At 42.0% G+C, this 27,799-nt stretch overlaps 2 protein-coding genes across 2 annotated transcripts; both read right to left on the bottom strand.

Moving 5' to 3' along the window:
- Positions 1–6,954: 6,954 nt before the first annotated feature.
- On the bottom strand, positions 6,955–9,932 carry GDF2 (growth differentiation factor 2). The gene is made up of 2 exons (XM_074155093.1): positions 9,587–9,932; positions 6,955–7,895 (listed from the first exon to the last, which is right to left on the bottom strand). Exons 1-2 carry the CDS (start codon positions 9,930–9,932, stop codon positions 6,955–6,957), a joined length of 1,287 nt encoding a protein of 428 aa, XP_074011194.1.
- Positions 9,933–15,589: 5,657 nt separating this feature from the next.
- GDF10 (growth differentiation factor 10) lies at positions 15,590–27,474 on the bottom strand. The gene is made up of 3 exons (XM_074154900.1): positions 27,177–27,474; positions 20,803–21,710; positions 15,590–15,781 (listed from the first exon to the last, which is right to left on the bottom strand). Exons 1-3 carry the CDS (start codon positions 27,472–27,474, stop codon positions 15,590–15,592), a joined length of 1,398 nt encoding a protein of 465 aa, XP_074011001.1.
- Positions 27,475–27,799: the final 325 nt, after the last annotated feature.

Here is a 27,799-nt window from a genome sequence, read left to right as displayed (position 1 = left end):
GTAAAATAAATGCTTCGCCCAACAAGTATGACTTAAAAAGCTAGGACAGTGGAAAAAAGTATTTTTCCACATTGGATCTGTTCAGTGATTTATTTCTCTTGCCCCGAATTCAGTGTGACATGTGTCACTCACTGCTACCTTGGTAATTCTTTATAGATGATATTAGAAGGTGGTGTGGTGGTCCACGTGGTGTGGATTCCTCAAGCTTTGGAGAATGGCTATTTACGTACCCATTTCTTGATAAATATAGCTTAAATTTTTATCAAACATGTTGTTGAATGCAAGTGTGTTCATTGAACTCTTGAGTACCCAGATCCAAAATGTAACTCTACCGTCTAATTTCCAATATAACCCAAGCCAAATTCCTATTTTGATTTTAGTTTTGAGCTGAACTCAATAGCTCAGGCCTAACTCTAGATTATATAACTCATAAAACTTTATGATCCTTTAAAATCTGTCCACAAGTATTTCATTTTCTGACTTCCTGTGGGTATGAACTTCCCACATACTCTAAGAAGAGGTATTTTCTTTTATCCATCCCAGACTAGTCTGCAAGCAGGGTCTGCATCACTCACATCACATGCTAAAAAGCTTCCACGAGAGTGAAATTAAGTATTTTGGTATCTATTTTTCACTTTATATATTTTGCTCCAATATTCCTTGGTTCCGCTCTGCGGCTGGCCTCACTGTTCCCTCACCAGGCCCATATAGACCGTTTGGTCGTTGATAATCTGCAGTATCGGAAGGCTCATCTGAAGGTGGCAGGAAAAGCAGTTTTTTCACTGGCAGAAACGCCAACAGAATAAAGGAGAAATTTGGAAATAAACTATTTTGCTTTCAGTGGAGCCTTCTAGTACAGCCATATTTTAAATTACATGTAAGAATTAGAATTAATGTAAAGGTGATACTGGGCTCCTAAATACTCGGAGGAAGGCTTTATTAGCTCAAGCACAGGGCTATGCCAATGAAGTACTTATTGCTTGCAGGACTTGGTAAGTATCTCTGGACAAACCTCTGCTGCCTTTTATAGATATACAAGTCTGGGTCAGTGCTACTCCATGGCTGTCTGCGGTAGGCATGACTCGATTGCATAGTTATGGTCTAAGACACTGTTTTCTGTTCTGTCCTTGTACTGGATTTTGATTTTCTTCTGTTAATTTCCCCTTCCCTTCTCTTCCCTTCCCTTCCCTTCCTTTCCCCTTCCCTTCCTTTCCCCTTCCCTTCCCTTCCCTTCCCTTCCCTTCCCTTCCCTTCCCTTCCCTTCCCTTCCCTTCCCTTCCCTTCCCTTCCCTTCCCTTCCCTTCCCTTCCCTTCCCTTCCCTTCCCTTCCCTTCCCTTCCCTTCCCTTCCCTTCCCTTCCCTTCCCCTCCCTTCCCTTCCCTTCCCCTCCCTTCCCTTCCCTTCCCTTCCCTTCCCTTCCCTTCCCTTCCCTTCCCTTCCCTTCCCTTCCCTTCCCTTCCCTTCCCTTCCCTTCCCTTCCCTTCCCTTCCCTTCCCTTCCCTTCCCTTCCCTTCCCTTCCCTTCCCTTCCCTTCCCCTTCCCTTCCCTTCCCTTCCCTTCCCTTCCCTTCCCTTCCCTTCCCTTCCCTTCCCTTCCCTTCCCTTCCCTTCCCTTCCCTTTCCCTTTTTACAGTGACCAAGAAAGAGAAAAGGAAAAAGAAAAAAAAAAGAATGAGAAGACAATATATATTTTTATTGAAAGACTGGGGGAGGGTAGAAAACGTACATTCCCATTTTGAAACCTCTCCTAATTTCAGGCAGGAGCAGGTGGAGTCATCACAGATCACAGAGCCCAGCTGTGATAAACTCAAACCGACCAGCTCCGCTGAACAGATGAACTGCCACATTCCAGGTAAGCAGAATATTCAGGAAAATCCATTGCACCTATCCAGCCTGAACTAATTCAGGAACAGAGTTTTGAATTTTGGCAAGTAAATTTTTAACAAAAAGGAAAAACTGATGTGCCGTCCTTGGAGAATGGCTCTATTACGTGCTTGCATTATCTTGCCTGTACTCCTTAGATCCTACCTTTCTGATAGATTTATATGTTTGTTCAGCATGGTGCACCAAAGAGAGATAGCCGATAATAAATAGTGAATATTAAATATTGCATCGAGAGCCCTACTATCCTGAGGTTATTACTTAAATCAGTGAGAACTCCAGCCGTCCACGGTAGCCTTTGTTTTTAGGTCCGGCACTGCCAATGGCTACCACCAAACCGATTCCTAGGGACCGTGCTGCTGAGGCGGGACACCTCTGATGACTGGTCAAACGTGTCCTGGCCCTGCTGTTGTGAACTTTGTTGTGAAGAGCTCTCGTTGCTGGATCAGAAGTTTCGGTTGGGCCAGTGTCAAGGCTTTTGTGAGGGCTAATGGCGGGTCTGCCGGGCTCCAGCCAAACCATACGCCTCCGTGAAGGGACTGTCTCAGGGCATCCCATTTTCCAGGGCTACACTGAAGCCATTCTCCTGTGAGGATTTTAGTTGAATTATGACTGATGGTCCAGCAGAAGCTTTAAGGGAGAGGACAAAAAAGCAACAGGAGCTGCTCTGAGGCAGGTCGGAGGGACGACATGTTGCTGAGGCAGCCTGGAAGCAGCAGCCAGCACAGAGATGGCAGTGGGGCAGCTCAGAGGTGTGGAGAGGACAAAAAAGCCTGTGCCCAGAAGGAGAGGCATCTTTAAACTGCGGGATTTTAAGCTACCCTGTGAGGGACAGTAAGAAAATGAATGGAGAAAGACGGCTGGGGAGTAACGAACAGAGCTGCCGCAAAAGCACCAGGCAGCCTGAAGATGGCGCCGAGGCAGCACGAGACCCCTCACAGCCCAGAGACGGCGTGGCGGGAGCGGTCTGGAGGCCTCTCACGGCCCGGCGATGCCACCGAGGCAGCATGAAGGAAACACCGAGGCTTAGAGAAAACAATGAAGGCTGAAGAGAGGCCAGAGGTGGCTCTGAGGCGGTTTGTTGGCCTCGGTCAGCCCCGGAGCGGCACTGAGATTTGCACCTCAGGCACCTGCAGTTGGAGGCTCCCGCCCAGCAGATGGGCGGGCGGAGCTCTCTGAGCCCCTCCTCTCTAGAGCCTGCGGAGGGACCTGCTCTGGTTTTGTCTGTGCTAAACACACAACAAATGGTACGTTGGGGAGTTAACACGGGGAGAAGGGATGTAGTCAGATGTGGTACCCTGTGAGCTGTTCCGAGCAGCCAGAGGGGACCCGGAGCTGTCTTTACACTGTTTGAGGGTGGGGTCTTGCCTCACACACACTATTCATTTACTGCTTGTTGGCTTTGCCAGCTTGTTCTGTGTTTCCCCCGGGTACCCTTCAGCTCTTCTTTGCAGTAACAAGCTTTGATGCAGGGCTGCGTATGAGGAGCTACAGCAAGGTACTGGTACCTCCTGGAGCTCATAGTGTGTGCCTCTGGGGGCCTATGTGGTGCATGGCCATGACCCTACCTACGTTACCTGCCTGGTGATGGCCAGGCTCTGAGGAGGCTGGAGAGAAGAATCAGCTGTGGTCTGGGAGCAACATTTTTTGTGTTAGAGCCCAATTGTGTCTGAAATGATAAGCCCCCTTGAGAGGCAGCCTAAAAGTTCAATATCAGGAATTGGCAATTCTAGCTTAACATTTCTATATTGTCAGGATCTTTCCAGTATAAAGGTATCTGAGCAGATACCAGCTGAACACCTCCAGATTCCCGTGAGGCCATTGGCTCTTCAGCTGTGGAAAAGAATAGTGAAAATGGAGATCTTTTTGACTTTTAGTGATCTCTGGTGCTGTGTTGTGAAGTCGTAAGTTGCATCTGCTCTTCTGTGTTGGGATGTGGCACAGAGGAGTGGATGAGATCAGAGGGCATTGTGCCTCCTGCGTACATAAACAAGGTGGGAAGCTTTGTAAAAACAGCCACGGCTGTATCTCCTGACCCGCTTCCACCGTGTTTATCTATTAAGACTGAAGTGCTATAGGGTAGGCATAAAATTGGCTGTGGAGTTGGCTGGTGTTTCTGATGTTACAGGGCTGTTACACATACAGCAAATGGGCCTGAGGAGGGAATGCTCCAGGCAGTTTGTGTTAAACAAATAAGTTTTAATTTTAACTGTGTGTCTGCTGGACAGTGCACAGGCCCCGATTTGCACCTCAGTACCTACAAGCTGTTAGTCGATGTTCAGAATCCAGTGATGAGAGAGGGTTTTCTCAGTGTCTGTTGGGGCCCGGCTTGAAGCAAGGGGCAAGATGCTTTGCCTGCTCTTTGCACCCCATATACTCTCTAGCACATCTTGGCCACCTGGCTGATTCGTTGCCTCACAAAGCAGTTGAAACATGAGGGAACTCGAGCAATTGTTTAAAATGAAACGTTCAAAACTACATAAATCAAGCTGCTAAATATACAATGTAAAACCAAACATCAATTTGACACACACTTCAGCCGTGCTGTAGGTGGCATCTGTAGTCACTACCGTGTTCTCATTTCTTCGTCACCCTGGTCATCACCCTATGGAAAGATTCATATTTCATTTTACTACTGTACCAACCAAAATGTTAAGCCTATCGGAATGTGATCGTTAAAGCTGGCTGGAAGAGCAATTGATTTTTTTGGTTGAAATACAAAAGTGACTTGTAGTCCGGTTTTGGGACAGGATCTGTAGAGCTTCTCTGGAATTCTGATAGCATAGCTAGGATCTGAGTTTTTGAGCCAGAAATGGCTTTGGGTTTGCTTTTTGTTGGTTTTTGTGTTGTTTTTTTTTTCCTCCAAATAAGCTCAGGAGCAAAGATCAACATTTGACTTGAAAATGTGGGGAAAAAAAAAGAAAAATTGATTCTTGAGAATTTCTCTCTTTGAGCTTGTGGGGACTGTTCTTTCCCTTTCCCCACTTTTTCATTTAATTATAGACAAAGTCCTGTATTCAGTGAAGTCAAAATATAACCAGGACCTTGTGTTTTGATGACTTAAGGGCACACAGCTACAATTACCTTGACACGTGGGTGAATAACTTTTCTAATGGGATCACACCAAGTGCATGTTCGGTGGTTTCTTTTCCTTGATGAAGAGAAGTTGTGCAAAATGTCATGAGCTTAGGAGATGTGAACAAAACAGGGAGACAATACAGGGGGTTCTGAAAGAAGGAAGACATAACCATGAGTGTAAAATGACAGGAGACAGTGGGGAGTGGTAAAATGAGAGGACAGGAAGCTTAAGAGGTTAATGACATGCAGCGATGGATGGATGGAGTTTGCATGGATCCACATCTCGGATCTGATCCAGTTGCAGCCCAGTTCTAAAGGGAAAGGCTATAAATCAGTTCAAGGATTCTGGTGAATCGTGCTTTGTGCTCATGGGTTGTGATGTAACCAGTAGTTCTTGATAGAATTACAGCCACCCTGCTCACACTCACCTGCTATTTGCTCTGTATTAAATTAACAATAGTAAATAAACTGTGTATTAGATTTCAAGCTGACCCATTCATGCCAAATGAATTCGTCTTGCCCGCAGGCTGCCCTAATTTAAAACATATGTATCCATTTAAATCCTGTTGCTTCCATACATTAAGCTACTGTTTAGATTTTTGCCTCATCAATATTCTTCACCATTTTGAACAGATGTGTAGTTTGCCCTGGGTTTGGATCAAAAGTGTTCTCTAATAGATTTTTATTTTTGTGTGTGTGTGTTTAAGGTGGTGGAGGAGTAGAAGTTAGGTGGACTGTGGTGGCATTGTACTGCACTTGTACCTATCACCTGAAATCAACAGAAGACACTTTGTCTGTTCTTGTACAGGAAAAATTTTCATTAGAATCAAAGGAAGATTGCTTTAATTGCAGGAAAGATGGGGTCCTTGTTCAGTGAAAATAGAACTGAAGTCAGGAGAACTATTGTATGATAGTATATTTCCCATAGAGCAGTGTAAGTCTCTTAGAACACAGAAGTTATCAGTTTTTCCCAGACTTCTAAGGGTTGAAAGAATTCTGTATGTAAAATACAGTTTCTCCTAAGAAGACATTTTTAAAAAATTGGAGCCTAATGTCAGACTCCAAGGAACATATTTAAGCCTCTCAATAAGTCGCCTGGGCTTTTCACAAGTGCTGAGCTCTGCCAACCCCCACTGCTCTTAGGATACAGCTTCTAAGGCTGGACGTCGTTTGACTGCATGTTCTTGCAAAGAAATACTAAGAATATGCAGTAGGTCAAAGTGGCTCCTTATCTTTGTGCGGAGATAAGGGCTGCCGTTCCTCCTAGGAAACAGTGTCTTAGAAGCGGAAGGCTGCACTTCTTATCATTCAAGTATGTGCCATAAAGGGGTAAAAATAGGGACGTTAAGGATAAGAAAGCTGAAACCAAGGCACCTGCTACCCACAGAAGGAAACTTGGGAATGAAATAGGACTGTGAGTTTCTTCTGTTTTGAATACTGCAAATCTTCACGTACGGGAGTAAATAATTTGCCTGTAAAAGCCTCTGAGATTACTGATATGAGAAAAGGGTCGCAGGACTTAGATTTCTGACTTTACCATGCAGACTAAATTCTGTTTACTGAGTTTTACAGAAGTTGAAAATGTCAGAGTTGGCTGAGAGAATTAGATTTCAATACCTATTAAACATTTAAAGGGCATCTTAAATCCCCACTGAAAATCCTTTAGTTTGTGACCTGAACAGAATCGATTAAACAGAAAAGTTAAAATAAGGTATTCAAATCTTATCCCTGTTGCCCAATAATGCGTAGTTCATTCAATCTCACACTATTTTAATCCAGTATTCACTTTGCCATGATATGTAATGCAGGCTATTTACAATGATTGCCATTCTTTAAATGCCAGTTTTCCTTTAAAACAAGCAGCAACAATAATAACCAGCCCCATACCCTGCTCCAGACCTTGTTTGCAAGGATTTTGATGTGCATCACTAATGTACAGATTTACACAGAGCAGAAAAAGGGGGTATTCTTATTCCTAGCGATTCTGCCTTGTATACTACCTGCAGCCGCATTCTGCCACTTTCATCCCTTCGTAGTTATATATCAAAGTGGGCACACCAGCATCATCCTTATAAAGAATGGAGATTGAATCCAATTTGGTTGGAACACAACAGGCCTTGGAAGCTTTCTTTGGGTTTTGGAGATGCACCAGAGTTTGGACAATAGCATGTTTTGTTGGGGTAACGTTATCTGTCAGAGGGAAGAAGCAACCTCCTTTACACTCAAAAGCTTCATAATCTTTCGGTGCAATGATCCAGGAATCCCAGCCAATCTCTTCAAAGTTCACATGGAGGGAAGTTCTCCGGCAGTGGTTGGCTCCGATGCTTCTCTTGCTTCTGGAGGAATGGTGGTGGGGCCCAGCGATGGCCTTTTCCTCTCCCAGTTCCTCCTCTTCAGACGAAGTGTTGTTCTTCCCTAATTTCTTGAGCACACTTTCTTGTTCATGAACAATCATCTCCCGGAGCTCCACTTTGGTCTCTTTTGTCCCATTGCTGCGGTCATTGGAGAACACTATTAACAGGGGCAGATTTTTAGTGTCAGGGGTAACACTGATATCCAGCTTCCCACAAGTGAAACCACCTAGAGCCTTACTCTCTATAACAACCTCTAGCTTATTTTTAGTTTTCAGTTTGTCTGCCCTGACCCATCTTTTCACAGCGCTTGACACTTCAAACATCTCCCAGCCACACTTGTGGATATTGTGGGAGACAAGGAAAGATTTGGTACTTTCTGAGTTTTCCCAGTGGTCACCACCTAGAACATCATAAATGACCATGTTGCCTTCCAGCCTAGAGAGAGACCCGACTTCCCTGTGACAGGAGATATAAATTCTCAGTTCAGCTCTGGTGATCTCCTCATATCGTGGAATAGAGATGTTGAAGAGCAAGATGTGTTTCTGAAATGGATTTTCTTCTGGTGAAGTTAAAGAAACAACATCTGCAATAGGAAATTAAAACACGTGGTTACAGTGCTTCTGACTGTCCAAGTAAGTTGCTTTAAAAAGACTCAGGATTTTGGGGGGGTAAAATAAAAGCATGATGATCAGAATTAAAAAAATAAGTAAAAAATACCATCTTCTGGCCAAGTTTCAAGGGCAGGGAGTGAAAATTGGAAATGGAGGTCCCTGATGTTGGTAGTATTTTCACCAAGATTGCGTGGTCAGGTGAGTATTTGGAGGGGAGCATGAACAGTCTGCCTAGAACAAGCTGTGGATGATGCTGGTCAGTATTAAGTACATAAATAAGGCATCTGGGAAGTGTTCAGATTTAGCAATTTCTAAAGAGATTTTTACACAAAGAATACTTAAAAAACCCTATGAATTTCCTACTCTTATCATCATGCAATGGGATGCACTGCCCTCCTAATACAGAGAAGTATCCTACATAATTAAGTGTCTCTAAGAACTAGCTGTGCTGAGGCTTTTGTTGTCTTCAGGTAACTTTGAAAGTAGCTTGAAATACTGGGAGTTTGGGGAAATAGAAACGTTTTTGAAAATCCTGAACTGAAGCTTCAGATTCTGTCTAAATTGGGAAAGTCTTGGTGGGAAAGAGCCTTTCATGCCCCAGCCCCAGTCTGTTCCAGTTTGGACTCACTGAGCTTGTGTGGGTTTTGTTTGGTTTCTTTTTTTTTCTGCAAAGGTATGTACAGTACCAGAAACTCTGCCTTGAGAGGGGCAGATGTTTGTCTGGAAAATCAGATTGGTGATGTTTAAAAGTCATCACTGACTGATGTCTGTTTGATAGTCAACGTAAGATAATTACTCATTCATGATTGGGTTTTAGGGCAATTTTAGTTGGCTAATGTTGATACTTCTTCAGAGTGTTTCCCCACTAAAGCAGTTGGAGAGTCAGATATGGAAACTATTATCTAGCTCATACTGTTAAGGTTTCTTTCCATTTCAGGACTAGGAGCACTAATTTGGGAGTCTGGAGTTCTCCATAGTGCTGTTACCTGTGTCTGTCTGTCTTTTGTATAAACAGAAGCTTCAGTTCTCACTGTCTCATTTTTATCATAAGGATTGCATTTACTTTGAACTTTTTTACTTTTTCTTTTGATGGAGCTTTTAAAACTCTATTAAATGTTACACAGGCAGAGATCTTTTATTTTTTTAGTTGAGAAAAGCTTGACTACCCCATTCATATAAATCCTTCCATCTAAACCAGAATTCTGGGGGAGCACTGCTGTTACTTGCTTGGATCCAGAGACATTTCTCGGTTGGCTGCTGTGGTTTTCAAGTATGAGAAGAGCCCACCTGAAAGATGAGCTCTCTAGCATGGATGTCTCAATTACAGATGATCAAATTAAAACTCTGTCCCAAACCTCTAGCTTTGAGAAACATGATTCATGTAAACCTTGTTATTCAGTGCATCATCTCAGTTGATGGGTTTGAGAAGATAGTATTGTACAGTAAAAATGCCAAAGAAGAAAACTAAAGGTAATTGCATTTTTTCAAAGATTGAAAGAAACTACAGAGCAAGACTACAATCCAAAATTTTAATCTGTTTCTTTTCTAAAGAATCTGTGGAAGTTAGACACTCAGTTCCCTCTGAATTTCAAAAGAATCTGAGTACCTACTGTCCATGTACATCTTTAAAAATTCTAGTCCACCTATTTAGGACTTCTCCTACCTTCAATACTGAAGCTCCTTACAATATTGGATGCGGGGATGGAGGACTTGTCTGCAGTATATCTGTTGTATAAGTCAATCATGAACTGTGGTGGTTCTTCTTTGGTCTTCACTTGTGAGGGGACTCTTGATAAGTTCAAACTCCTTAGTAAATCCGTCTTCATATTCTCCAGGAAAGATTTAAAGTCGAAATGAGTCTCATCTTCCACTTCCCCAGGATCATGAAAGTGTGCATCAGGCTTTCTAATAGCCGAGAACTTCTCCCAGTCTTCCAAAGGCTTGCCTCTTGTCAAGCAGGCAATGATGTTGAAAACAGAGAGTGCAGCTAATACTCCAAAATAATGCATTTCTTCTATATTTAATTTCTGGTGGAGTGACAAGAGGACAAGGGTATTTTAACTGCTTAAAAATCTTGTTTCATTACAGACAGAGGAAAGGAGATGGAAGGCAAACAACTGGAATGCCCTTTGCAGATCACTTTCTTGTGTTCTTTTTGCAGCCTGCTTCAAACCCCAGCCTCTTGTCAGTTGTCAAGCAGATTGGTTGTACACTTGCCCTTATCAGAGTCATTGATGCCATGCTTCAGCTTCTGTTATCTAACAAAGCTCTTAGTTAATGAAGATTCTATAAACATCTGACAAACACATGTGGCTGGTGGGAAGGACACTGTATATTGTAAAGAATCCACATTTCACTTTAGGGTCATCATTGCTTAATTACACTCTTTTATCATTTCCTTGCCAACACAGAGAGAAGCTTTCTTAGGGACGTAGAAGATGTTTACACTGTTTTCATTAAGACTAGAAAATAGAGATCTAGAACAAAATTACTCTATTAGCTATTAGTAAATAACAACTCACAAATCTTTATTACAGTCAGTTCACTTGCCATCAGAAAATCCCCCATCATTTGATGGAGACCTGTGATTCTGCAAGACTTGATCTCATGACAGTACAAACAACCTTAAAACTTCTTTCCGTTTATCAGCCAAGAGCTATTGTTTGTACACAGTGAAATATCTGTTTTGTGTCAAGTTTGCTTCGTGTTGTTTGCAGGCTTGTCCATTTTCAGTTTGATTCCTTTGGTGTATGGGAATTTAGCTTTGTTTTTATAGTGTCTTATGTAATATATTTCTTAGATTCTTGACAGAACAGTCCAAGAGCAACCAGTCATTATTTCAGTGACCTCAAAATGAAGACAGAACCAAGCCTTCTAAGGCCACATGGAAAATAAAAGGTCTCCGTGAAGATACAGAAGATTATCTATGAAGATACTGTTATCCATGAGAAGAATAAGCCAAGGCAAAAATACAAGGCTGATGATAGAATTTCTCATGATACAGAAGGAAAACCCTAGTTTATTTATAGACAAAAATACCACTTGCTATTTATCTTAATGAATGCATTATGATTTAATCTAATGATGCATGTCTTTTATCGGTACCATTAATGTTTCATATTTCTTAAGCCAACTCAATCCATTCTGTGGCAATCCATGCCACAAAGTCTGAATAGCATTATCAGCTTTTACATTAAAAAAAAATCTCATTGCAGACACAAGGACAAAATTTTGTCCTTTCTGGCCATTCTTCTGTTTTCTAGCAGTGCATACACAGTGTTTACAGTGAGCCCAGACTTTTCACTCACTCACTCGTGTGTCTGTTCGAGTGACATCTGGGATCCAGGATTCTGGTTAATTATGTTCCTAGGGTGTAAAGTCAGAAAGGGCCTTGGTCTCCTGCAGAGCAAGACTTTTACTCAAGGACTTTGTGTTTCCTACCTGCATGCGTGTCTGGCTAAAACAGAACTTTTTAAGGGTCTCCAGAATTTGTCTGAAGATGTCAAAGAATCGAAGATTTCTTTGATTTTTGTAGCACTTACTCTAAAAGATTGTCACTTTCACTTAAAAAAACATGATGCTTCATTTATTGTTTTATTGTGCCTGGCTTCACCTTCTAGGCTTGTGACTCTTGTGACTTCCTGCCTGGCTTAAGGAGCCCCATAGCGCTGGCATTTTCTCTCTGTCAAAGTACTTGTACAGTATAATCAAGTTACTTCTCAGTTTACTTTCTGATAAAATATACAGATTGTGCTTTTTAGTCACATTAGAAGACATTTTCTCTAACTGTTTTTGTTTCTTTTTAGTGTTTTTTTCAGAATTTGAATGTCTTTTTGAAAAGGTGAACACTGGGGCTCTGCATAGTGTTCTAGTGGGAGTCCACCAGTGCCATGTGCAGAAATAAAATCTCCTTTCCTTATGTGGTTCACTACTCCCCTGTGTATCTTTTGAAAGCTTTCATTAGCTCTCTTTACATAGCATCACCTTGAATGCTCATACTGTGCCATAAGTTCCTGTTATTCACCAAAATTGTTTTAAGAATTATGGCTTTAAGAGTTATGGGTGCAATCCTTTACTCGGTGGGAACAGCCTCCATTCCTCGTGCCTAGGTACTAAGTTCTGCATCTGCCTACCTTAAAATGAATTTTGATTACATAAAGCACAGCTAAATTAAGACATCTGTATAAATACCTCTCTCCTAAACACTGTCTTCTGCAAATGCTGTGGGGGTTGTTATATACAAACTTCCAGTTCATATATGAAGATGTCAAATAGTGTCAGGCCAAGCATCAGCTTTGCAGAAACTTTACAATGAACAGTTTCATTCAGTGGCAATTCCTTTTGAAAGCTGCTCTTTGAGGTTTGGCAGTGAGACAGTCATTAATTCATGTGATACACAAATATATTAATATTGTTCAGTGATTTCTGTTAATTATGCAGCCTTGTGTGAGTGAATTGAAATAGTCCGCAAAAACCTAAGTACATTCTAGCTGTTGCTGTTACCTCTGTCAATGAAACTGTGGCCTCAAAGTATGACATTGGATTTGTTTTAGAAAAAAAATATCCTTAACACTTTGTTGGCTAGTATCAGCTGTTTTCCTGTTTTATCTGGTTTTAATTATCCTATATTAATATATCATCAAGTTTTTTTTAGGATTAGTTAGTAGAATTATTTTGACCTGCTATTTTAAGTGTTTGCCAATAGTAACTTTATCTAGAAATTTTAATGTTGAGTGGAATGGTTTACTGGTTGTTCATGGAAATCAGAAGATCTGCTGGAACCAAGAGTAAGGTTATCAGTGTCTTCCAGCAGCAGCTGACTGCAATTGTGCCATTTCAAATGCAAAGTTTCATTTTCTGGAGGAAGATTAGACATCCACGTGCCAAAGACCCAGAAAGTAGTAGCCACTGCTAAACACATAGTGGTTTAAGACCTTGTTTGCATTAGAGAATTGGACTGGTACAGCTAAACTCCAAATGAAATAAACTTTACTAACAGGAGAATTGTATTGCTTGTGTAGTAAGGGCATGCCTTGAGAGCTATGCCATTTACAGGTATAATTTTGTTTTGTCCACGTTACATAACATAGTTATGCCAACAAACCTTTCAATGCAGACTAAACCTTTCAGGGGTTTATAGGTATCCTAATGAGTATAGGAGTAGCATTTTCCTGAATGTCGTATAGACCTTATAACAGCTCATAGGATGGCATCTCTTTCCTAGTTACTGTTTTTGGAAGGAAAGTTGGTACCCAAGGACTAATTCAAGATAGAGAAAATGTTCCTTAAGGAAAACAAAATGCGATAGATGAGATCATAAGCACACTAGGCTAATATGTCATTCTGCTCACAGCTGGTGCTAAATGGGAGCAAGACTAGACCTACAACTTAAGATACTTTGAAAATTTTTATGCTTATCACTGTTCTGTAGGAATAAATGATGAATTTCTGAGAACTTTTTACTTTTTCTTTATGCATTTAGCATTACTTTGTCAACTGTAATTGAGTTTCTCAGAATTTGTAAAATTATAAAAGCATAAGACCCTGCAGTTTTAAGGGAGATATTTAACGGCAACAGTATACAGAGGTTTGTCCCAGTATTTCCAGCGTGAATCACTGTAATGCTGGCAGTCACTACAAAGTGCCTTAATTTACATCTTATTGAGAGATGCTCAGGAGGAACTAGCGAGAACTGCTATGAGAAAAACATTGCAGACACTCCTATAGGCACTGAATCTGGCTTTTATATAGGTTAGCGGGAAGTACCACATTTACACACCTCTGTTGTCTGAGAATCTGCACCACATGAGTATGGAATATTGGTGGCAGAAGTCACCTAGCACCTTAGCAGGATTGGAGCCTTCCAGTTAGTCATTCATCAGGAGGCAGTGTGTGTAGTATCCTTCCCCTAAACAATACGACTTGTAAAGGATAAGATAGTGCAGAAGGTTAGACTCTCTCTTGAGGAGGAAGCACTTCTTATCTTGCACTCTGTGCTACCTCACAGACTTCAGAAGTTTGTTCTGCTCCTGGTCTGCCTGTGCTTTTGTACAAGTAGGTAGCGGAAAACGGAATATGTGGCAAGTGTGTCCTGGCACAAAGGGACACTGAGAAAGAGGATTGACAGGCAGAACGATGGACCATTAGCTCTTAAAGGAGTGCTGCAGTGACAAGGGCTACCATGAATGTATCAACAGAGGATTGTACAGGAGTTAGAGGGACGCAGAGGCTTTATTTCTATGAAGACTTGTAACAGAACCACTGCCAAATATTGTGTCCCTTTTTGATGTTCATTGTTGGAAAAGAGCTGTGAGAAATTTTTTTGAGGCTTAGAATAAGAAATCAAAGTACCTATTTAAATCTTAGCCAAAATATATTTTGACCCTGCTTTATATACTAAAAATACACAATGAAAAGTATTCTGGATAATAGATGAAAGGGGTCTAATAAAATAGGTTACAGTAAGATCCAGTGAATTGAAGCTAAAGCTCAAAAAATTCAGACTAGGATTAAGCCACTGCGTTTGAACAAAGAGCACTAACTTTTGGAACAACTACTTGTAGTCCAGTAGAGATATTCTATCACATGAAGTCTTTAAAGCCAAATTTATGCATGTTTTTCAAAGATACTCCCAAGCTCAAACCAGAAACTACTGGGCAAGGTTCTTTGATCTGTGCTGTGCAGGAGGGCGGACTAGATGATCACAGTATTCCCTCTCGACTTTAATCTATTGAGGTGCATTATGACAAGCTTAACATGTATTTACATGTTTCCATCTTATTAACAGAATGTAACAGAGTGCATTCAGAGAAAGACAATTCAACTATTTTTAGATACTACTGTACCTTTAATTTATTAGCTTTTGTTAAAAGCATGTAACAATCTAGAGGATATAAAGTATAATTTACAAAAATATAAATCTTGGTTATTTTATTTTTAGTATTTCAACATATTACTATATAGTATGTGTTACTCAGAGAATATGTTTAACAACCTGAAATTATCCAGCAAACCAAAAGTGTGGGATATTACATATGTCTTTTGTAGTACAAATTATATATTAGGGAAGGGTATATTAACATACTGTTTATATGAAAGCTTATGCAGTGCACTATACTTGCATCCTGAAGAAAATATACATTTTAAGCCCTTTATTACAGCATTTTTTTCAGTATAAATATGCAGATTAAAAGTATGAGTGTTTTAGGCAAAAAAAGTTTTGATTTGTGTACAAAAGTGATATTCTAAAATAAGGCTGCCTTTGCAAGTTCACTTCCCATCTTCTTGGTTAACTGAAGAGATAAAATAGCCAGAAAAATATAGTCAGAAAAATAAGGTATAAAAACATATTTTAGTCCTTTGATTATGGAAAACTTTAAACTTAAATTTCTCACTAAACACCAGGTGTCTTGGCTAGGTGGGTTAGGAAGGTATTTGTAAAAGTATTGAATTCCTGGAAGAAGAATATGAAAGACAAATGATGACAGGGAGCCATATCCTTCCAGGTGGGAATGTGTACAGTTTTAGTCTCTCCGCGTGTTTTCTGTCGAGGAATTGTAGGCTTGCATTCATTCATCCACACAAGTGGATTCATCTCCCATTCACAGCTTTCCCAGTGTAGGCGGGCAGGATGCGTATGTCTCCTTCAAGATGTGTTTGTATGAATTTATCGGCAGGCGCAAGTTTCAACCGACATATTGGGATAGACCTTTAAAACAACGTTTTTGTTCTCATCTAAGAACAGGACGCTGAGTGAGCTCATTTTATCAGGAACGCAGCAGGGTTCTGGGATGCCGGGAATGATTCCCACTGCTTTTACGATGCTCTGGATTGTAGCATGATTTGATGGCCGAACAACCTGGAACAGAGAGGGAAATAGTTATTGCTTCGTTTATGAGCAGTCACTTTCCCAGATGGATTTGGAAAATGACAATAGTTGTGTTTTTTTTGTTTCTGAAAAAAAGTGAGTGTATGTGATTGAGTGAGAAGGCTTTGCAGCATAGTCACTCCCTCACACGTCCGGCTTTCCTGTGCAGGGTGTATCCAACAGATATTTTGTCTTCCTTATGCTGCCTTCACAAATACCAGAGGAGGGCACTGGTGGCACAGCCAGCAGTCAGGAGCCCAAAGAAAGAATGGGCTGCACCTACTCGCTGCTGGAGGCAGGCACTCAGGAGAAGAGGACTCAATTGGGGCACACTTCTCAGCCATAAGATCTTATCTTTTGTTTTCTTAACCTCTTGTCGGACTTGGAAAATTGGCTACTATAATTATTTCTGAAATAACTTTTCCTATGTTCCAGCAGGATTTCTCCTCGTATATGCTAACCTGGAATTAGTTACTTTTTCCTGGAGCAATTACTCTCTTTTAAAAGAGCAGAGCGCTCCAGAAGTATTGTCCACTGGGGGGAGTTAGTTTGGAATAGTCAAACAAACTGACAGAGCCTTTCTCTTCATAACCCCATGACAAACAAGTACTTCATACTTGTAGTCTTTGCCTGCTTCCCTCTGCCTTCCTCACCTGCTTTTCTGTCCCCCCTGAGCTAACTTCGAAGTGGGAGAAGAACATAAAAGGCTGGTAGGGCAGGAGAAGTGTGAAGTGAGGCTTCACAGCAGCTTTACTGGTCAGGCTACTGAGCCACAATCTTATTTCTACTATTAATTTTTGGATGCAGTAAAGCATGAAGCTTCAGTGACTCCTCGTCGGTTGTCGTGCTTGAATACTGTCCCAGCAAATGACTCCAGTAACAGTAGTGAAATTGTTTCAGTTGTGTCAGGCTTTTTGCTACAGTTTCACAAGTTTCCTGCACAGAACTGGTATATGTGGCACGTGAAATCTTTCATCGCTCTTGGTATGTAGCTGTCTATCAGGTGGAAAATGACATCCATGGAACAACAAATGGGGACTTTGCACACCTCCACATGGAAGCAGATACTTCAAGTGAGAAGAATTAATGTCTCCTCTATCTTCTCTGTTTTTTAAATAGTAATTGAATATATACAAAACATGATTTTTCATTTCCATACAAAAAGTTATGTAGACCATGGGTATAACAAAGGAGCTAGTTCTTAGGATAATTCAATTTTGATACGTTTACTTTAAGTGTAACATATCAGCAAATCAGATCCAAACCTTAATTGCTGTTAAAGCTTTCAGATGTTCCTTAACTTAAGCGACCTCATTTGAGCCATTACAAGGAGAAACTGTGAAATCCATCCTTGATCCTATGGGGCTTCAAGACAGCATTCTATAGCAAAGTCCCAACAAGTGACCAATCCTGGAAAGTGCCTTTCTGTAATTAGCACATGTTGGCATAATTAGCAACAGCTTGCTCTCTCGTGCCACCCTTCATCTTTAGATTTCAAAACTGTCCGCAAACAAGCAGCAGTGAATTAGTGTCACAGCTACTGTGTGAAGTAGAAATAAGCTTCTACTCGCATTGGCCATGTCAGCAAATCTGGACAGCAAGAGAGTGGCAGAAGTAGTTAGGCAACTGCAGAGTTTAGAAATTCAAAGAACTTCAGCTTCTATAACCTTTATGAAAAACCTCCTGAAGTGTTCCTGGCACCTTTATTATTTCATATTGTTGTTTGAAACAGTCTCAGATCCTAATGTACTACTGAAGCAGAATTTGTTGACCTCATGCAGTGGAAAGCCATCATTGCCCTCTGTGCCAGTTACTGACTCACAGGATTCCTTAGTATGAACCTGCAGAAGATCCTACCAGGATCTTCTCCTTCTGTGCAGTCTCTAATATCTGCAAGGAACATATAGATGTGAGCAAAGTTTAGCGTGAGCAGCTGTATGCCAAAGCAAAAACACTAATTAGGTTTCTAATGCCTGCAAGTGTATACAATATGCACAAAAATTCTCATAGAGAAAAAAAGGGTATTATGGACCATTACTCTGTACAGAATCTGGCTCCCTGAGCCCTACACCCACGGCAGAGCCAGAGAGCACACCCATCCCACATCCAGCCAGGCTCCAAATTTTCCAGCCCTTCTGGAAACCTGGCACAAGTGTTTGGTGATCATGAGCAAGGCTTCACATTAACCTTTGTACCGATGTGCTGAAGTGGAAAGCTTGGAATAAGGAGTTGAATGCCCAGTAGTGATGGCACTGAGGAAGCGGTAATGTTTTAAATGCTGGCTACTAAGTTATATACAGCAAGCCAGGTTCTGCTCTTGCTTAATCTCTAGGACAATCCTATTTTAGGAACATTTTGGGCCTCAGAAAATAGAAGGATGGTGATGTAGCTGAAAAGCAATTAACAGCACGTTCAAAATACTTTAGACCTGCCCCTTCTGCCTGGCGTACACCCCTTTTCAAGTCTGTTTTATCATGAGTTTGCCCCTCAAAGCAATAATAAGCAATACTTCTTAGCTTCAGGAAAGTTTTGTTTTCAGGTTTGAATTCAGCTCTCATGAACTGATTTGCTTACAAGGATGAAATCAAGAGAATTCTAATTACTGTAGGTGAGGGAAAGAGTATGTTCCCACCTACTTCTACCACACGTAGGATTAGCATTTATTTGGCAAACGCAGCAGTGCAGCCAGCCATTATTAACCATAGAAGCCAGTCTTCCTCCTCACGGTTCAGGGAATAAGAATTTCAGCAGTAAGGTAGGTGAACTTGCTATGGCAATATTTGTACCAGAGCTGATTTGTAACTAGATTAAGAATTGAAGTTATTAAAGTAGATGTGCAGAGTAATGTATCAATACTTTAAAAAAACCCAATCATACAATGTGATGATACTTGGCAATACATGCCAGGTATTTAAGTATAATTCTATCTCCACAGTTCTGAAAGAGTACCTCGGAGTTAAGTTATCTGTTGTCCATCACAGCTGATGTAGACCAAGACTGTGTAGACTTCATGAATAGCCTTAATCTGGGTTTTGATTTAGGAGTGCCAAAATCACATGCATGCTTTCCTGATTTAGGGTATATAGGCAAGAAAAAAAGCTATTTCTCCCTCCATAATATTTAGCAATTCTCTGACCTGAAGCTTCTTTCATGCTCACCTCCTAGTTATCTCTGTTCATTTGGAAACAGTCATTTAAAAAAGTTACAGCTGTGAATTTGCCTCTGTTTTTTTCCCCTCTTAAAAATAAAAAGAGAGCAAAAAGTAGACATCTTCCAAATCAAACCCAACCAAAAATCCTTAAATCTATGTATCTATGATTTAGTTTTAACTTTCTCTCGGGTTTTCTTTTTTATTTTTGGGGTTTTTGGCACCAAGATGGTAGTGCAGCCACATTAATTTCTCTAGAAAACAAGTATCAAAATGAGAACTGAAATAAGTGGTTTTGATTTACAAGGGAATCTTTATTATATAGGAAGTAATATTTCTAGGTAAGACATGAAGTAAGTTGGCAATATTCCAGCTAGAAAAGGATCCCCTCTCTTTTGGTTCTGTCAGCTGTTGTGTCATGCTGTTTTGCTCACAAGAAGCCAGATATGTTACATGTATCTTTTCTCTTGTTTTTCCTTTTCCCTGTTTCGGTTTGTGTGAATGGTGTAATTACACTGTGGGCCTATGGCAGAGACCCATATCCGAGGCTGTGTTTTGTTTTGGATAAGTTAAACGGTGATGGTGTTGCATGATTTCTTTGTACTACAACAAAAAAGTGAAGCTGTTATGTGAGCCTGTGCAAGCTTTAATTTTTACCAGACCATGTATCGATTTAAATATACATGGTTTAGCATCGTCCAGAAACACAAGAACATGTGGTCAGGTTTGTACACCGTACCCTGATGTCTGGATTTCCACTGTTTCTGGACTTAAAATAGCCTGAATATTTGCTCTTCCTGAAATCATACTGCTTATTTCAATGCAAACATACATCAGTCTCCCTGTATGTAAAGCAGAGCAGATTCCTGTCTCAAAGCTTTGAAAGTCTCTGCTGTAAAACTCTGCTGAGTGACCACATGCAAAAATGGCAGTAGAATAAATAATCAGGCCATTTGTAGGTAGAACTGCAAAATAATGACAGTGTCTAAACATGCAGGTTATGCAGTGCTTCAAATCCTCCCCTCCCCATTACTTGACAGTCCTATAAAATGCCAGTAATCCTTGTGCTAAATAGGATTGCCAAAACTTCTACTTTTCACCACAGAGCAAGTTAGTGGGAGTGGGCCAAATCGAAATTCTGTTGGAGTGGGAGTTCACGTTTGCCTCTCCATTAGCAAATTTCACACTGCTTCTCTAGGAGGAATTCAGTACGCTGCCTTTAGAGTGTTACAGACACCAATTTGGCATTTCCAGTCACAGAAAGAAAATCAACTTTTTTGTTTCAGGAGGATTATCTTAATTTTAAGAATTTGGTAAATTAAAGAAGCACCAGAGAATTTTGAGACACAAATATCAGCTTAACCAGCACTCTTATTTTCAAAGTGACAAGCAGTTTTTTAAAGTTAAAAATAGTTCAGTGTCACTACTCTGCATGTTTCTCCTAAGGTGGACTTCAGAAATACTCTGATACAGTACCTTGGTTTATTATTAGCATATAATACTTTATACTTCTGCTATGACAACAGAGTAGTTTGATGATTTAGTGTGTGTAACCATATTTTAATAAGCTACGTAAGTCTTTGTGGTGTGGTTTCAAGATGTAAGATGAGATATTGTAAGATAAACAGGAGACCTTTTTCTTATTCTTCAGTTACATTTAAAGGTAACTTGGAATCTTTTTGCAGTCTGAGGGAAACGATCACAGTTGATAGAAACAATATTGCTAAAATTAATTAGGCTGAATAAGGCAACAGAACACAGTGAAAAAGGTAAAAATCTAAAGGAAAATCTAACCAACAAAGTAGTTGGATAGGCTGAACAGTAGATTTACTGCTTGCGAGCTAACAACGAAAAGGCATACCACCTTGGGCATTGGGAATTCACATGCCCCTGCACAGTAGTAGGCATCAAATGATTTGGGAGATATGATCCATTCATTCCAGCCAATATCAGCAAAGTCAACTTTCATGTATCTTCTTGAACAAATCCTTGGCTCATTCCATTGTTTTCGCCTTGCTTTCTTCATTGTTTTCTCATCAAAATTTAGCACCTGAGACTTTGTAAGTGTTTCTGTATTTTCTTGCCCTTTTCTCCTTCGGTCTTTCCGTGAGGCTTTTGGTTTCAAGGACTTGTAGGCATTCTCCCATATGTCATGTTTGTTGTATTTATTGTTGTTATAATCTACTTCTGGCAACTCATTGTTCTGAATAGAGCTAGAGATGTACGTATCCCTCCGCACTCGGGTATCTGTAGAAGCATTAGGGGATAGATTTGGGTCGCCATCATTGGAAGGGAATGGGTCATAACGCTGCAGGGTGACTGCCACGCTGTTAGGTTCAGAGATTGCAAGATCATTGGCATAAACTAATATATAAGGTAAATGACTGGCGATCTGTTCAGGGAAGCCCTGATGTTTCTCCCCAGAATCAAGCTCAGCACAGAGAATGAGCTCTCCAGCCCGTTTGGATTCTTTTATGATGTGTGAAATGTCCTTTGCGTGCCAAGCCCCTCGCCTTTGAAGAGACACAGTGATGTTCCCTTTCACTAGCCCATAGGCAGAATTCTGGTGAATGCTTTGGAAAATGAGGTTGAGCCGCAGGATCGGAGGCAGGTGAAGGAGGCGGCAGGAGGAGTTCTTGGACCGCTTACAAAACACTTCCCGGTGCCGAGGGCGTTTATCAGCATAGAAGTGAAAAGTGGCAGCAAGGATCATCTCTGAATCCTGCATGGATGTCAGATTGAAGCAGTACAAGGGCTTCTGGGCCAAGAACTCTGCAAGAGAGGAAGAAAAATATGGATAAATATCTGAGACCAAAAATGGTAGCCAAACCCTTATTCCTACATAACTGGATTAACAAATATTGCTTTTCGCTTACCCGCTTCAAATCAGTTAGTATGGTGAGCTTGTCACTTCAGCTTTAAACTATGGTGAATAAGAGGAGGAAAAAATCCTAACAGTATTTAATACAATATTACAATATTGTATTAAATATTACAAATATATATACAAATATTACAATAACATTGGGAGTGTCCAACACACTGGGCAGCTTTTTTACACATGAGGGATAAACCTCTTCCCAGAGATTTTCAGTTTCAGACTGTCTTTCATTCCAGGCAGGCAAGAAAAGCAATCCTTGCTTCTATTGCATTTACAACAAAGGGAAGCTCAGAGAAGCTATCAAATTTGCCCACAGCCAAGCTCCGAGTGGTACCTTACTCAGTACACTAGCTGAAAACCTGGTTTACAGTTAGTATTTAAGATGGTCTAATCTAAAGCCGACTGCAAAGATGCCTGAAAGATCTCTGGGTGCTAACCCTGTGGGCAACAGCATATGAAGTTCATCGTCCATAAATAGCCCACAAGAGACATTTCACAAAGGGGGTGGAAGTCAGGCAGTGTGACAAATATTTTGGGGGCCATTATTCTTAGGAGCAATCCTCCTTTCCAGTATACATCATGTAGGAACTTTGTTTAAAGCACTAGTTGCTTTCTAAGACTTGTATTTTGATCTGCTTGGAGTTAGTAGCAACTACTGTTGAATATGAGCCGACTCTTAAAATTTGAACTCCATTTGATATGGCTTCTTTTTAGCTTGTTGAACAATTTGTGCTCAGGTTACATCTCTACCCTCCTCTCAAGGAATATGAGCAATTTTACACTTACAACTATTTATACCATGTGTATTTAAACAATAGAAACCCCTCTTGGTGTACTTAAATGGAATCCCAGAATCAAACCACCATGCCTTCATAGTCTAGCAGGGGTTTTTTATTTTGTTTTTATACAGGAAAGTGGTGGCAGAACCAAGAACTGATTCCTGTTCTCCCAAGCTCGGACTGGTAGTAAGAATGCATCAGGGGACTACGGTGGGTAAGTCTGCATCTTTAGTTAACCCAAGTGCCAAACTTTCTGGCAGCCCTTCTTGACATACCTGGAAATTCTCTGGTAGCAGGGAGAAAAACAAAAACAAAAACCCAAAAAAACCAAACCCAAACCCACCAGCCAGCCTTCCCAGAAACCCTTGGGTTTCTTTTTCAATGTGCTGTGGATGATGAGCCACAGAAATTTTGACACCACCAGAAAGGCAGCACGGTTAACTGCCACCTGGCAGAATGGTCTTCCTTTTAAGCACAGTTTCATTTTAAAGATGGAAATCAGTAGTGCTGTATCTCACTAAATTGGTGCTTGCTGGCTTCCAGTTCATGTTGGATAGAGCTGTCATTTGGACTAAACCACAGCAGATTAGGATGTTCATTAATTCCAGGCCCCCATAGAAAGTACAAATGTTCAAGTTTCCATCTACACCATCTGGTTTTTTTCCTGATGCGGTGAAGTGGAGCAGCCTGTACTGATGCCCACACGATGGTTTCAGAGGTGGCAGAGAAGCAAATAGAAACCATATTCTGTGATGAGAGGCTATTTATTTCTGTCAGTTCAGGACAGGATTCCTCTCAGTAAACTTTTTTAATCAACACTAGTCTTACACACATACTCATACTATGAAAAAACATGAAAGTTTATATTCTATTCAAGTCTTTGAAGCATAGCAATTTCACAAGGCTGCCAGCCTATTTTTCAGACCAAGGAAGAGAATAATCATAGTACGTCCTTTAGAACACTGTGTTAATGTTCATTCACTATTTTGCATATTTTTTAAAAAGAAGTTTATCTACTGCCTCTCCCCCCCGAGCTATGTATAGTTGAAATTTTTAATATTTTTTTTAGTACTAGAATGCTCCTAGCACCATCTGTTCTATAGATAAGACCATGAAGCATACGCATCCCTGGGATAAAGGTGTCTCAAACACCAGAGTCCCAGGGTTTCAGGTGGGAAGGTAACTTGTAATGACAGCTCAGAGAAAGGGAATTTTAACTCATCTAAATTAATTCTGCATTCTAGAGTGAAACAAACCCTTTGAAAGTAAAGATTATTTGTAGAACAGAGTAAGAATCTGTGAGTCTGCGGCTACTGAAAAGCCAGAAGCAGGCTTTTTAGGAACTGAAAAGACTTGATGGAGCATGGTCATATTTATCCTATTGCATCAGATTGCTCAGGCTTTTACCAACCTGTCAAGCAAGAATTGTTACATTTCCCAGGTCTGCTCGGAGTTGAACTGTACTGTAAAGCTGTATACAGTAAAGCTGTTACTATTTTACTGATTGTATCTACCTCCGATCACTGTAGACAGCTTCAAGTTAGGAATAGAGGTAAGATGTGTGGAGGGTATACACAAGAGGTTGGTAGGGGGGAAAAAAAAAAAGGCAACTGGCCAAGGAAAGAAAATACTAGCCTTAGTAGGTAGTCCACGTAGGAGAATGTTGTATTGCAGTAAGTGAAGATTAGAAAAACAGATCTATGTGGTCTTTCTGATAACACATTTGTGAGACAGAAATCTGCACAGAACCTCATTTTAAGCTATGAAATGATGTTAAAGCAAGGATCTAGAGGCCAGAATTACAGTTCCCTGGGTAACCTTCATTTGAGTTTTCTTGCACATATGCATTATGATATAGTCTTAAGTAAATGGCTGCTAATTTCTACTGTTCACCAAGACCTTTGCTTCATTTAGCACAAAGGATGAATGGCGTTCAGGGAATCAGCCTGAGCTGCAAGAGTCAATTTATGGGGCAGTTTCATGGCTTCGGTAGCAGATTGCTGCCATGACAACTAATTCCCCCCAATCTTAGAAACCTAGGTGAAGCTAGGCAATAACTTAATATTTCACATTTGGTCATGAACCACTTAGGACTTCACTGTGTAACTAATTTCAGTCCATTGGTGCTGTTTTCTAAAGCTACAGAGTTCCCTGAAAACTGGAAAGAACCTAAAGAAAAAAAAAAAGAACTTGAGAAATTAGTTTATAGACTCTCCCTCAGCTCCTGTCAGAGAAATAATGAATCCTTGTGAGCACACGTAGAGGTGAGCTGAGAGGGGGTGACCAGATGTTTGTGAAACACGCTTCCTGAAGTGCTAAGTACCACTGGAGAAACATGAAGTTGTATTTGGAACATGTGCAAATAGCACATACATATGTATAGCAAATGCCTCACATTCAACATGGAGAAATATTATATATCCAATAACGCAGTCAATGCCATCTGTACCCTGTGAGGGATACAGAGGATGGCAATACAGTTGGGTAGCTGAGGCGACATCAATAATGCAGATGATAAAGGAGCAAACTAAGTCTGGACCCACATTTTGCACCTCTGGAGCCCTACTCTTGACAACTGTAACTTATACTGATGCTTGAGTATCCCCTAACAAACAACTTCAAGCTGCAGCGTAGGAACAGGTTACAGATTTTTCTGAAAAGTATATGATAAAAAAATAAAAAAAAAGTCGTAAGTCCATTGCTTGAGATAATGAAAAGGAAATTATTGTAGGCATAGTCGGGTTTGCTTATCTCAATAGGATCAGAATTATCATCTGTATTTTGTCTAGAACGGATGTTCCACATGTCTTGTTAGAAGAACACGCCAATTTCTTCTTCCAGAGGAAAAGTAGAATTTCTTGGAGGAGGTGAAGAACACACTGCCAGATATGGTTCTTCTCCCCTCCCTCATCTTGTGTCCTTCTATGGGTCATTTCAGACTGTTCATCACTAGGCTGATGATTTACAAAGAAATACAGTTTATTGTCATAACAAAGGAACGTTGCAGAGGAGCTTCTGCTTTTGTGCCATGTTACTGGGGAGAGATGGGATCCAGTATAGAAGGTACGTGGGTGGGACACAGAAGGTAGGAGTTTTGGACATAGTCGTGCTTTATTTCCATCGCATGGACAGACAAGTTACATCCAAGCATCTCTGCCTTGGTTTCATGATCTGACAGATGAGTAACATAATACTGATTTCTAATTGTTCAGTACCTGTGGGTAGAAAACGCTGCTATTTCCGTGTTCTACACCAGAATTTAAACCACTTAGATGCAAGTAACTTGTTCAGCAGATTAATTGAAAAATGAAGCAAAAAGAATACAGTGCAATTCTTGCATTCTTCCCAAATCGCTCTTGTGGTCCAGGCCCTGCTTGGGGAGCAGCCAGCGAGAGCTGCTCAGCTCACAGAAAAACAGGAGTGATAGCAGGAGGTCATGAATAACCATCCACAGTGGAAGTTCCTTCCTAACCCCCGTTAGTTAGCAGCTGCCTCACGATCCAGAGCACAGTGATTTATTTCTCTCCCAAACGGCTGTGATCGCTTTACGTCCTAACTCCTAGATTCCTAGCCATTTCCATTAGCCACTGACCCTTCTGCGGGGTCTCCTCCTCCTCGAGTGATTACTTTTGAATATTGCATTTGACATAGGCTAGAAATGAAGTTGGGGTACACTAGAGGATACGGATTATTTTGTGATATTATAGTAACCGTTCCCTAAAACACTGTGTGGTGCATTTTGTCCTATACGTGAGATTTTTAAATGTAGGGGAAATGTATTAATTCAAAAGCTCCAATCAATCAGATGCGTCTATAAAAAAAAAAAAAAAAAAAAAGTATTTCTGGCAATGTAAAAAAAAGTATTCTAGAAACTGATGTAATTCTTACTTTAAGAGCTAAGGTCTTAGTCACAGTCTGTAAGAGTTAACCAAAGGAAGAAGGCATTTTCCAGGAAAGATATTTTGGGTTTCCTTGGCAAATGATAACACATTTAGAGTATTAACGACGCAAACCTCCTCTTTCTTATTTTGAAGCAAGACTGGGGTAATGACAGCGTCGTTTTGACGCAGTGTTTGTGCTCTCCCACCCTCGAGCCAGGAGAAGCTGGGGACATGTGTCTCCTCAGGTTCAGGCGGTGCAAGGACTTGGCGGTGCCGCGCAGTGTTCGGCGGTCCCGCAGGCGGCACTCTTCCCACCGGCGCCCGGCGAGCTGCGAGGAGAGCCGGCCGAGGGGACCTCGCCTGGAGCACTCGCTACTAGTTTTATGCTCCAAGCATCTCTGGAAAGATCTTTCGCCCCCGGTGCGATGTTCCCCGGGAACAGCGCTTCTTTTGTCGGCTGTTTGCATCCCAGTCTTTCCGGAGGGAGATACCTTCTTGCAGATGCTCTCCGGGAGGGGGGAAGCCGTCCCCAGAGCCCAGGGGAGATACCTTTTCCCTGTAGTTAGCAAGGACCCCCCCCGCCCCGTGACAGCCCCCGGCAGCCACTGACAGCCTCGGCGCAACCCCCTCTCTTTAACGGGAAAGAGGAGCGAGGGGGGGCTCCGGCGCTGCCCGCCGCCCCCGGCCCTGTTCTTACCTGGCCTGGCTTTGAAGCTGCGGACCGTGTTGCCGTCGCCGGGCCGGCTCCCCTCCCGGTTGTACTTCTCGTAGAGCTTAAGCATGTGGACAGCTACCATGTCCTGAGCGATGCTGCCCAGCGCGGGGGGCGGCGGAGAGCCCCCGCGGGGGTCGCGGCCGGGGGAGGGCGAGTCCCCGGCGGCCGGCGGCTGGACGGGGCAGGCGGGCTGGCTGCCGGCGCCCTCCCCCGCGGGCGAGCGGCAGCCCCCATGGCCCAGGGCCCACAGCAGGAGGCAGCAGGTCAGGCGGCCGGCCATCGGGGGGGATGCTGCGGGGCGGCCGGGCGCGGGGCGGCGGCGGCGGCTCGGTCGCTGCTTGCGTCTGGGTCTCCCGGTCGGCCCTGCCGCACCGGGGCGAGGGGGCGGCGGGGCCGGGGGAGGGAGGAGGGAGGGTGGGGGCGGCCCCCCAGCCCCCCCCGCCGCCGCCGCTGCTGCTGATGCCGCCTCCGCCGGGCCAATCCCCGGGCCCGGGGGTGAGGAGCTGCGGCCCCGGGGGCGGCGGAGCGGGGCTGGAGCGGGGCTGCGGCGGGGAGCGGGGGCAGCACCAGAGGTCCGGGTGCGGGGGGAACTCGCGGGAGGGGAC

Source organism: Numenius arquata, chromosome 10 (assembly GCF_964106895.1).
Source record: "Numenius arquata chromosome 10, bNumArq3.hap1.1, whole genome shotgun sequence".
Lineage (NCBI taxonomy): Eukaryota > Metazoa > Chordata > Aves > Charadriiformes > Scolopacidae > Numenius > Numenius arquata.
This window is presented reverse-complemented; position numbering and strand designations above follow the sequence as displayed.

Bases quoted from the DNA above. Each gene is read 5' to 3' on its own strand.
- GDF10 (XM_074154900.1), bottom strand. From the start codon at position 27,474: ATGGCCGGCCGCCTGACCTGCTGCCTCCTGCTGTGGGCCCTGGGCCAT. The intron at 21,711-27,176 runs GTAAGAACAGGG...CCTCTCTTGCAG, and splicing joins CAGCTTCAAAGCCAGGCCAG to AGTTCTTGGCCCAGAAGCCC. The intron at 15,782-20,802 runs GTGGTATGCCTT...TCTCTGTTCCAG, and splicing joins GTGAATTCCCAATGCCCAAG to GTTGTTCGGCCATCAAATCA.
- GDF2 (XM_074155093.1), bottom strand. From the start codon at position 9,932: ATGCATTATTTTGGAGTATTAGCTGCACTCTCTGTTTTCAACATCATT. The intron at 7,896-9,586 runs GTAGGAGAAGTC...TTCCTATTGCAG, and splicing joins AAGGAGCTTCAGTATTGAAG to ATGTTGTTTCTTTAACTTCA.